This window comes from Bufo gargarizans, chromosome 8 (genome assembly GCF_014858855.1).
Source record: "Bufo gargarizans isolate SCDJY-AF-19 chromosome 8, ASM1485885v1, whole genome shotgun sequence".
Taxonomy (NCBI): domain Eukaryota; kingdom Metazoa; phylum Chordata; class Amphibia; order Anura; family Bufonidae; genus Bufo; species Bufo gargarizans.
Window position 1 is genome coordinate 179,858,946 of NC_058087.1, and position 11,763 is coordinate 179,870,708.

The window sequence follows — 11,763 nt, forward strand, 5'->3', positions numbered from 1 at the left end:
TTGCATGTTCCTGAAACAGTCTTGCAGAAATGCTGCAAGGAACCTTGGTTAAAGGGGTTGTCATTTTGATATTGATGGCCTATCCTCAAGATATGTCATCAATATGTGATCGGTGGGGGTCCAACTCCTCTTTCTTCTATGACAGCCTTCCCTCTATGGCTGTGTATACAGAGCTAGCTGTCAATCACTGATAGGACCGCCTCCTGGACTGCAAAGCACAGAATGAGCAGGAACATAAATGAATAAAATACAAGTTCTACTGATTCTTTTCCCATAAAACTATACATCATCTGCTCAGCTCCTCCTGTAGCTTACATTGCATTTCATGGTGACCGGCCACGTGCATTCCACATTTTGTGGACCGCACATGGCCGGCACTATAATAGAAATGCTTTTTCTTGTCCGTGGGTGCGGACAAGAATAGGACATGTTCTATTTTTTTTGCGGGGCCGCGGAACGGAAGTGCGGATGCTGTCCGCATCTTTTGCAGCCCCATTGAAAATGAATGGGTCCGCACCCGTTCTGCTAAATTGCAGAACGGATGCAGACCCATAATGCGGACATGTGAATGGACCCTTAATGTGAGGCACATGGAGGTACTAATATAATAAGACCATGTGCCTCACATTAATACCGGCTTGCAGCATGAAGCACATGCCTGTAAAAGCTGCAGAAAACATCTCCTGCATCAAGATTCCTCTTTACGTTGAAGGATAAAGGACCTTTGATGTCATCGCCGTGTGACCAATAAAAATGGGAGGTCACTGGTCACATGATGATATCAAAGGTCCTTTAACATAGAACTCCACAGTGAGTTTCTCTCTCCCCTGCCCTCCTATTTTCCCCCATCAAGCCATTCAGCGGTTTCATTGGTGGCAGTGGCCGGCCGTGTCGCAGTGAGGAGGGAGAGACGCCCTCCCTACTTCTCGGCCACTTACAAGAATATAGAGCGCTTTGCGTGCGCCATGTTCTCTGGTAGGGGCCGATACGAAGCTGCGCAAAAAAGGCCAATCCCTGTATCAAGTCGAACCAGGTGAAAAAGTATTGATAATTTGATACCCCTTGCAACCCAACTAAGAACAGGCTGCAGCACTCGGCGGAGGACAGGCCATCAGTATCAAACTCTTATACAACTCCAAGGCCGAGGCTTAACATATATTTTGTCCTGTTGCAGAGGAGGAAGGCTCCTGCGGCAGCCATTTTTATAATTTTTATAGCCAGGCACAGGGCAGTGAGGAGGAGGAGGGTGGGCATTGCTGAGCTCCTGAGACACACAGAAGATTTATTTAGATTTTTCTCAGTTTTAATTGTAATATACGACAGAATTGAAGGAAAATATAAATTTAAGAAGGTTTTTGTTGGTTTTCTGTTTAGTGTTCCTTTAAGGCACCCCTCCTGTAAACACTTTGGCTGCAGCCCTGGTGTTTTTACCCCGTGACACATTAAGTTGCTTCCGTTTGCACTGGCTGATGCTGGCGATCACTGGCTGTTGCTTTCAGCTCGTCACTAAATGAGGGTAATCTAGGAGATAATAGAAGAGGGATGTGGGGTGCCCGTGGGCTGTGATGTATGCAGCGCTTCCTAATAGTTCTGTCTGTGGTGCCTCCAACAGGTTGGGAAAATTACCGGTATTAAGGTTTGTACACTGCTGACACCGTGCACCGCCTCCATGTTGTGCTTTTTGCCTTGTGCTCTTGGCATACCCCATGTTCATTTCACCCCATTTCATCCCCAGTATTATTTGATCCACACTCCTGCACCCCCAGCACCTAAATCTGCACCTTACCACCACCCTGCACCATAGCTCTCTACCGATAAGAATACGCATGCACACAAGGGATCACTCTGGGTCTGTCCTGATAGGACTCTTTAATTTGGCCCCTGCAGCACTTCACCCATGTGCCCGTATTATTGTAGGCATTTCAGTGGGGGGCGTCGCAATTGTGGTCATGAACAACGACTAAATATCATTGCTTCTGCCCATGACCTGTTACTAATTATTCTAGGACAGGGATGCACAACCTGTGCCCCGCCAGCTGTTGCAAAACTACAACTCCCAGCATACCCTATTAGCTGTAGGCTGTCCAGGCATGCTGGGAGTTGTAGTTTTGCAACAGCTGGAGGGCCGCAAGTTGGGCATCGCTGTTCTAAGACAAGACAAGGGACTGAAAATTAAGGGTCTTATTAGACAAACTATTGCTTATTTGGGGTCCCCAGGATTATAGCACCCCCCTGTACACGTATAGGGTGGTGGGTCCGTCAGTATCACGTCTCAAAAATAGGATTTTGTGTAAATGAACATGAATCACTGTGACTTTTTAATTGACTGCTTTTCAATTCCTCACCGTGTCAAAATCTTTGCTTGCTGTCAGTCAATGGGAAAATACCAGATGCTGAAAATGTGTCTTGTTCATTAGTGCACCTTTTAATTACAATATATCAGAACAATGTGTTTAAAAGGAAAAAAAAAAATCATAAAAGAAAAAAAAAAAAAGCTCAACTTTTAAACCTTCTGCTCCTGTCTCCGTTTACACGCCTTACTAACATGACTGCAGCAATCACTGGTGTTGTCAGTATGTATGGCACCTGACTGGCATGATGAGTGCCTACATTGGCCATATATTGATGCGCCAGTCAATCAATTCAGCTACGTATGTCCACTGCACTGTTGGTCGAGGGTTAAAAAAGTATTTTATTTTTCTAGTCAATGATGGCAAACAGAGCTCTTAAAAATGGTGAGGAATTAAAATGCAAAGTATATTTAGTAGTGGCAGGAGCTCAAGCCATAATTCCCCCCCTCTCCCCTTCAGGGTAAGGGCCCACGTAGCGGCTGCAGAGACATGGCTGACATGCTGGTGTGACTTATAAATTAATCTTTAATGGCCGCAAGGTTTGGAAGTAAAATTGTAGGTAAACAGCAGTTTTATTCACAAACCCGAGCGCCTCTTAACAATCAGTGTGCCAAACGGCCGCATCTCGGGCAGCCGCTAGGTTTGGCCATACCTTCAGAGGCCTCTTCTTGCTTGGCATGGCCTTCCTAAACCTTGCCTCCTGAAGTAGACCGTAGTGATGTGTGGCCCTCCCGCCCCTGCCTGGTGATAGAGCCAGTGTCTGCTTGCATGCAGATGGCTGAATTAGTCGTTGCCCTGCACCTGTAAATGTGATGTACATGTAGCAGTGTCGGGGGGTTATGGGTTACCACATAGGTTACCCCCACAGCATTGTCGGTGGCTCCCCCAGTATCTGTAGGAAAATGCTTCTGCATACTGATATATATTTAATATGCTATTAGTGTACATTACAGCAGTGGTCTCCAGCCTGTGGCTGACCAGGCCCAAAACTACAACTCCCAGCATGCTGTAACGTCTGGAGAGATACTGGTTGGGGACCAACGCCTTATGGAGTGTAGCGCAAAGCAGTTATGTAATGTTATACGGTATATTATTATTATTCTGTCTTTTCCACTATATCGGGTTGTCAAGTCAAAGCCTATCATTTTTGCAACTAGCTTATATATTGTTTCAGTTCCTCACCGTTTTCAAGACCTCTGCTTGCTGTCAGCGGGAATTCGCCTCTTTCACACTTGCGTTGTCCAGATCCGGCGTGTACTCCACTTGCCGGAATTACACGCCGGATCCGGAAAAACGCAAGTGAACTGAAAGCATTTGAAGACGGATCCGTCTTCAAAATGCGTTCAGTGTTACTATGGCATCCAGGGCGCTATTAAAGTCCTGGTTGCCATAGTAGGAGCGGGGAGCGGGGGAGCGGTATACTTACAGTCCGTGCGGCTCCCGGGGCACTCCAGAATGACGTCAGAGCGCCCCATGCTCATGGATGACGTGCCATGCGATCACGTCATCCATGCGCCTGGGGCGCCCTGACGTCACTCTGGAGCGCCCGGGGAGCCGCACGGACGGTAAGTATACTGCTCCCCCGCTCCCCACTACACTTTACCATGGCTGCCAGGACTTTAGCGTCCCGGCAGCCATGGTAACCATTCAGAAAAAGCAATGCGCCGAAACGACGTTTAGCTTAAGGCCGGATCCGGATCAATGCCTTTCAATGGGCATTAATTCCGGATCCGGCCTTGCGGCAAGTCTTCAGGATTTTTGGCCGGAGCAAAAAGCGCAGCATGCTGCGGTATTTTCTCCGGCCAAAAAACGTTCCGGTCCAGAACTGAAGACATCCTGATGCATCCTGAACGGATTTCTCTCCATTCAGAATGCATTAGGGTAAAACTGATCAGGATTCTTCCGGCATAGAGCCCCGACGATGGAACTCTATGCCGGAAGAAAAGAAGCAAGTGTGAAAGAGCCTAAACGTCCAGAGGCTTAAAACCTGTCCCTGATCATGTCCTCCGAATGATTGGGATGTGAACGATACATCTTTTAGCAAGCAGAGGTCTTGAAATGAGGAGGAAATGATGAAGTATATATTAGAAGGCACAACTTTGAATAAAATCAGAAAAAGCAAAAGGAGAATCTGCTCGTCGGGGTCATTAGTGGGGTATGTCCGCCCATCGCTCCGGAGCTCCTGCTTCCTCTGGTGTCCAGAGATTTGGACTTACGGACCCTTTTCCCACACAGTAATAATACCTGGGCCAGTTAATTTGCAGCTGCATAGGTGGTCCGAGTCTTCGTAGAACATCCAGTGCCCGTAATAAGAAATTGTACACCCCATGGAAGTTCTCCTCCCGGACATGAATACTTGTATTCCCCATGAGAGATCAATTCTGCAGCATCTTTTCCTAGAACTCTGTCTTGTGAAGTCCCTCTGTTATTCCTCCTAGAAATGTATGACTATTTTGACAACTATGTGTTGCCAGTTGGGGGGGTTTCCTTACGGTCCAAGTAGTACTGACAGTACCTGCACCTTGACGAGGGGAAATGGTAAAGCCTGGTTGTCAATTTATTCCAGGAGAACAACAGAGTTAGGGCTGTTTCACACGAGCGGATGCCGTGCGTGGCATCCGCTCCGTGAAAGAGTGCCAAGACCCGATGCAGACTGCAGAGGCACGGAGCAGTAACATGACTGATAATGCTCCGTGCCTCTCTGTGATCTCTTTACTACGAAATCACGGTGACAACTTTATCTCACTGTGATTTCATAGTAAAGAGATCACAGAGAGGCGCGGAGCATCATATCAGTCATGTTAATGCTCCGTGCCTCTGCACTCTGCAACGGGTCTTGGCACTCTTTCACGGAGCGGATGCCACGCACGGCATCCGCTCGTGTGAAACAGCCCTTATAAGATGGGGAATACGAGCATTTACTAGAACAGACTTGTCGGGAGAGGCGGCTGCTGTAGATGTCAGTGAGGGGATGTATGGCGCGTTCTGCTTTTTACATGTTTGCATGTGGCCGGATTCTAACTGTGATCAATTTTATCGAACAATTCAGATGTATGATGTGACATTATCAGTAACACTGACATTGGGAAGTACAGATGGTAAGGAACGAGGCACGTGATTGGCCGAAAACACACACGTTACTGACGCTTCCCCCACCCCCCAATCATGTGCTTGGATGTTCCTGTGTGCCGGGTACTAACAGCGTGTGGCCCTAACCAGCTTGTATGCACCAACTAATACCGCATGTGGTCCCCACGGGGGAGTTTGGCTTGCCTCTTCCTAGGCTCACGCATGTAGAAATTGGAAATGCGCACACAGTGATGTTGGCCAAGGTTCGTAATAGCACAGGTACCCCAACGAGAGGCTTGTAGTACCCCACAATGCTTGTTTATGAAGGGAAGAAATGTGATTTACTGCACCCCATTAACCCAATCCAGAATATTACATGAGGCATCATAAACCTGTACATAAATAAATAAAAAAACTTCTGTTTAAAGGGGAACTCCAAATACAGAGACTGATTTATTTTTTTGCTTCTTGCTCTGAGGCTATAGCTGTAGTTAGTCCGCATATCTGACCGATTGTGGGGCCCAGAGCGCCTCAGGAATAAATCAGTTTTATTAGTGGTCTCCCACCTGTGGCTCTCCATCAGGGGTGGGAACCACAACTCTCAGCATTTCCCTGACAGCCTGCAGTTGTCAGGGCATGCTGGGAGTTGTAATTGTCCAACAGCTGGAGAGACACAGGTTGGAGACCACTACCTTACTCCGTAGGAGTCTCTTAAACTGGATTTCCCCTTTAGGCCTCATGCACACGACAGTATTTTTTCACTGTCCGCAAAACGGGGTTCCGTTGGTCCGTGATCCGTGACCGTTTTTTCGTCCGTGGGTCTTCCTTGTTTTTTGGAGGATCCACGGACATGAAAAATGAAAAAAAGATCTAAGTCAAGTTTGCCATTGAAATGATAGGAAAAAACGGACACGGATCACGGACACGGATGACAATCTTGTGTGCATCCGTGATTTTCACGGACCCATTGACTTGAATGGGTCCGTGAACCGTTGGCCGTGAAAAAAATAGGACAGGTCATATTTTTTTTCACGGCCAGGAAACACGGATCACGGATGCGGCTGCCAAACGGTGCAGTTTCCGATTTTTCCACGGACCTATTGAAAGTCAATGGGTCCGCAAAAAAAAACTGAAAACGGCACAACGGCCACGGATGCACACAACGGTCGTGTGCATGAGGCCTTACACCTACTGGAGAAGACCTCTAACCCACAGACACTAATCAGACCTGTGACCTGATTGGTCGTCGTCCGGTTTGCCCGATCGCGGTCTCCTCTTTATATAACGTTAAGTCCTCTTTTTAAAGGAGGATTCCCACTACATAGAAGTAATGTATGCACTACTTTAAGGGACAGTTATCCTTGCAACCTGAAGAGGGTCAGTTTGCATTTACTTTGCTTTACTGGTTTTGTGCAGTTTCCTCTGTTCACATACAAAGCTGCACGTTCTAAAGGTTTAACTCCTACCCCATAGTCAGCCATAGTATGCCCAAACAGCTCAGCTCTGTGTGTATCAGTCATACGAGCTCCCATAATGCACTGCTCCCCACTAACCGGGAACCAGCATTGAAGGAGTTATTTTATCAACACCCTATTATAAATGAGTTAATAGGGGGGCCCCCAGTTCAGGACCCCCCCCCCCCCCCCCCCCCCTCCCCTCTATGGCAGAGAGCGGCCACATAGCTGGTCTTTCTAGTGGACCTTGGATTACACTGAAAGCCCATTAATGGCAATGGTGTAATACTTCATTTATCCTCTAGGGTTGCTGTAGGGAAGTTAAACACTTACCGCCAGGTTCAGTCCCAGAGATTACAGCGGATCGCTGGCCATCAGCTTATCTTTAATTGGGGGGACGGGGCGCCGCCCTCTAACAAAAAGGGATCAAAGTGGACGACCCCTTAAAGATGTGTGTAACTTAAAACCAGTACAAAATGAGTAAAGGAAAGTATTTACAAAGTTGCTCGATATCCTAAGTAGAGTGTGAAATGATGAGTTGTCTGTCCACCTTCCCCGAGCACATGCAGCACGCACCAAACACCCCCCTCACCCCCTTTCCCAAAGTCTGCAATGAATCGGACACAACCTGGATATTCCTGTCTCTCTTGACGTTTGTCTTTCCTTCCAGATCCAGTTCATGGACATCCTAATGCTGAATCTGTCTGCACGGTTCCCATTGTAGATCCTCCGCTGCCGGCCGGCCTTCTTGACACAGACGTGGAGAGCACTGCTCTGTAAGATGTCAGATGGAGGTGGTCTGCACTCCAACGAATATGGACAGTCCAGCCCCGCAGACCCGTGACGGTCATCACGACAAGACCCAAGCAGCGAGAAGCTCGTTCCTCTTCCCACCCCCCCCCTCCGTGGTTGTTTTTCTGCACACGGTTTGTAGGACTTTCAATGACCTGATGTGTCTTGCCTTCTGAAGACCTGGATGAGGCCGGAGCCTTCGTGATGACCGCTGGCCGTCTGTCAGGACTGAGAGGACCAGTCTATATAAATATATATATATTTCTAGTTTATGCCACTATTAAAATGACGTATTTAGCCGGAGGGCAGAAGTCTCTGCAGACATTCCACCGACACACTTCCATGTGGGGGTTTTTCTTTCTTTCTTTTTTTTTCTGTTAACACCTCGTGCGCCAGGTGGTTTGGATGACACAGGAACAAGAATGGAGACCGTAATGGAAAAGTGTGAGAGAAGCTATAAAAGTAAATGATGTCAAGGGCACATAGTGTTTTTGGGAACTGCTGGCTTTCAGTTACCATCTATAGAGTGTAAACCTCTACGCCCCCCCCCCCCACACACTCCCTCTCACCCTCCGATCGCTGGGGCACGGAGACTGAAGGTAGGAACCCGTTCGTCTTCTGCTGAGGGTCATCCATGAAGTTAATTTTTCAACCATTTCTGCTCTGCTGCTATAGCTGTTTTTGTTTTCTTGCTTTGAGGGTATTAACATCTTCAGACTGCAAGATGCACTGTTATACCGTCTACAGGGCCTGAGGGGCCGGAGCATGACACAGGGATTTAAAGGAGTTTTCGGAGATTCTGATATTGATGAACTTTCCTCAGGATAGGTCATCGAATTCAGATTGGTGGGAGGTCTGACACCGATCAACTGTTTAAAGAGGCCGCTGCCTCTTTACAGCTCACCAAGCACACCGCCGTCCATTGGGTAGTGACTGTGCTTGGTATTGCAGCTCAGCCCCATTCACTTGAATGGAACTGAGCTGCCTAGGCCCCGTGACTGATGAACGTGATGACACTGGCCTAGCAAGAGGCTCCAGCGCTTACCGGAGAACCATAGTCTGATCGGTCATCAATGTCAAAAACTCGGGCAACCGGATTACTGAACACAGAGAACCTGCTGTCATGCTCTGCCACTTCAGGCCTCACAGTAGGCATAGCACAGTACGCCAGCGCCCATTGAAGTGTTCCTTTAGGATGTGTCTGGAGAAGTCATTGGTTGGCGGTCCTCGAGCAAAGACTTCCACCGAAAGCTAGGGCACTCCACCCCATTGACTCCCTGACACGTGTCGGTGGAAGCCTAAAGAGCATGACGCTGGTTATCGCAGCCCTGGTGTCGGCGAAGGTTGTGGCCCGCCAATGCAGAAGGTATATATGCTGAAGAGATAGAAGATACAGACTACTGATGCCTCCCGTTACCTGCCCTCTACGACTGCACAAAGCTCCGGAATCACCACTGCATTTACCAATAACCTTGATGATGATATACAGACTTCTCTCCATACTTGCCTACTGTACAGCGAAGGCGGCCATATTGTTACTAAAACAGCTCTAGTCCCTTCAAACCAATAAACACTGACTTTTCATTACTGGCGCCCATGGCTTCTATTGTATTGGTTGGCTCCGTACCGAACGCATTTATATTGGTAATGGCGCCTTTTCAGGTAGAAGTGGTGTTCCATTCACACTGAGGTTAGGTACCACGTTTGTTACGGTGCTTTTCACTTCCCCTATTGACTTCGGTGGCGGGAGGAAATATGAGGCTAATAAAAACTGCGGTCATGTAACATGGATGAATATCAGTGTATCTTTATAGGGGGTCAGGGTTCCGTTGTCTAATACTGAGCTCCAATCCCCTCATAAGTGATATGTCATAAGCTCCCCCTAGTGGTGAGCACAGCTACAGCACTGACTCGTATCCTCTACCACTCGTCTGGCTGGTTTAAAACAAGTCACTGGGCAAAATGCGATCTGTGTATCCAGCACTTGCTATATTAGCTTGTACAATTCTAGAAATGACTGTATCTATGATCTGCACCTTCACCCCACTGCCATTAGGGGGCCTATCACTTTGGGTATGTCCCTTTTTTGTGCCTGCGAGCAAAATACCAAACACAAGGCATTCTGGAAGTCAGTGCTTCCTATAGGTCATCCCACCCAAACTCTTCCTCCAGCAATGAATATACCAGAAAACCTCTATATAATGCACATAAGATATTAATAAACCTCTCAGAATTCATAAGATGCAGAGAAAAGGTCCATTTTTTTTTTTTAAGGGGGGCAGATTGAGAAGGGTCGGGGTGGCCCTATTACTTAAAATCTATAATTGGTGTACTTTTCAGATGAAAACCAAAAGCTATCAATATTTTTGTGCAGTGCCTTTTAGAACCTGCAGGTGGCGACAAAATCGATCAGCTCTTGTGCAGTTACAGCGACTGATCCCCCTCGCTGGCACTATCGCCACCCCCTCTACAGGTTCACAGTATGGAATTTTAATAAATGTTTTTTGGGGTCAAAATACATTTTGTCAATCTGTTTCTCTGTCTGTTCTATGTACTTGTTGTTTTGCTGGGGGTTTTTTAGCCTGGAGGTAGCGTGCGGCCCTTATCGCTGTCGGACAGATACAAATGTGATATAAGTTATATATTTTTGGCACACTTTAAGAAGGTTTCTGTTTGGGAAAAAAAGATCCTGTTCCTGAGGAAATAAAAAATGGTTGTGAAGTAAATTCTTCACGTCTGGTGGTTATTTCCCAAAAATCACAACTAAAATAAATCCGATAACCGTGAGAATTGGATTTTTTTTACTTTTAATATTTAAATGGAATCCTTAAGCTCCGGACACTAGGATCATAAGGAAGGGATTCCCCCCCCCCCAGAAAGAGCGCCACACTTGTACAAAGGCCGTGTCTATCGCTGAAATGAATGGGGCTGAGCTGCAGTACCGCACACAACCTGTGGACAAGAGTGGTGCTGGAAATATCATTTTGCTGGACAATCCCTTTAATTGCTTATTTATAAATTCAGGTTTCTTACTTTTCACCATCTAAAAGTGATAGATTTAAAAAAAAAATATATAAATTAGGTGCTGAATTCTGAGATTATTTCTTTATCTACAGTACCTTTTGTACAATCACAGGGTGTCATATACTAGTGTGAAAAGCTATCATCAAAATGTATCACAGAAATATTAGCTATTCAATTAAATTTAACTTTTAATAGATAATAATTAAGAGAGGTATTGATTCCAAATATTTCTTGATGTATGATCAAATGCCAGAATAAAGGTAGAATCAAGACCCACCGTGGACATCAGGGCAGTAGGTCATTCATTAGTGAAGGTAAGAGATATAGCACTTACAGTTAGATGGTTCATATATAGCTGGATCAGATGAGATCCTCCTGACCTCATCTGATCCAGCTATATATGAACCATCTAACTGTAAGTGCTATATCTCTTACCTTCACTAATGAATGACCTACTGCCCTGATGTCCACGGTGGGTCTTGATTCTACCTTTATTCTGGCATTTGATCATACATCAAGAAATATTTGGAATCAATACCTCTCTTAATTATCCATTAAAAGTTAAATTTTAATTGAATAGCTAATATTTCTGTGATACCTTTTTATAGCGCCCTCATCAGGCCAGCCATAGAACCGAAAGGGATTACTGCTATAGGGCCCAGCTGCTTCCTGCCATACAGTCATGGTGTTCTCTCTCCTGCAGTCACCACTAGGTGGAGCTCACTGCATACAGAACTCCCAATAAAATTAATACTCTAGCACCTATCCAAGAGTGTCCCTGTCACTTGGACCACAATAAAGCTTAAGCGGCACGGCTCCAGCCAACCACTGGCCACTGTGGCGTAAACCATTGTGCCAGTACTTACAGGCTAAGTGCCTTTTCATAGTGCTGCCATCAACCTATTCCCGCTCCCTGCAAAAATAGTGCCAACACCCCACCATAGCTGTGCCAATAATGCAGTGCCCTCTATCACTGCCAGCCACACGGTGCATGATTGGTACTTACCTTTCCCTTTTCACATTTGCTACCCCTCACTGACATGCAGAGGGAAGGGCAGAACAGTTTATTGGGC

At 46.5% G+C, this 11,763-nt stretch overlaps 1 protein-coding gene across 5 annotated transcripts in view; it reads left to right on the plus strand.

Moving 5' to 3' along the window:
* Nucleotides 1-10,395, plus strand: part of ARHGAP17 (Rho GTPase activating protein 17) — a 72,622-nt gene extending 62,227 nt beyond the window's left edge. The window contains exons 20-21 of one of the 5 annotated variants that reach the window (XM_044302913.1): nucleotides 1,613-1,636; nucleotides 7,545-10,395. In XM_044302913.1, the coding sequence (XP_044158848.1) occupies nucleotides 1,613-1,635 (23 nt within the window). In that variant the 3' untranslated portion in view covers nucleotide 1,636; nucleotides 7,545-10,395. Of the gene's footprint in view, nucleotides 1-1,612; nucleotides 1,637-5,400; nucleotides 5,450-7,544 lie in introns of all 5 variants that reach the window. The other 4 variants (XM_044302914.1, XM_044302915.1, XM_044302911.1 and 1 more) reach the window with 4 other exon arrangements.
* The last annotated feature ends 1,368 nt before the right edge of the window (nucleotides 10,396-11,763 follow it).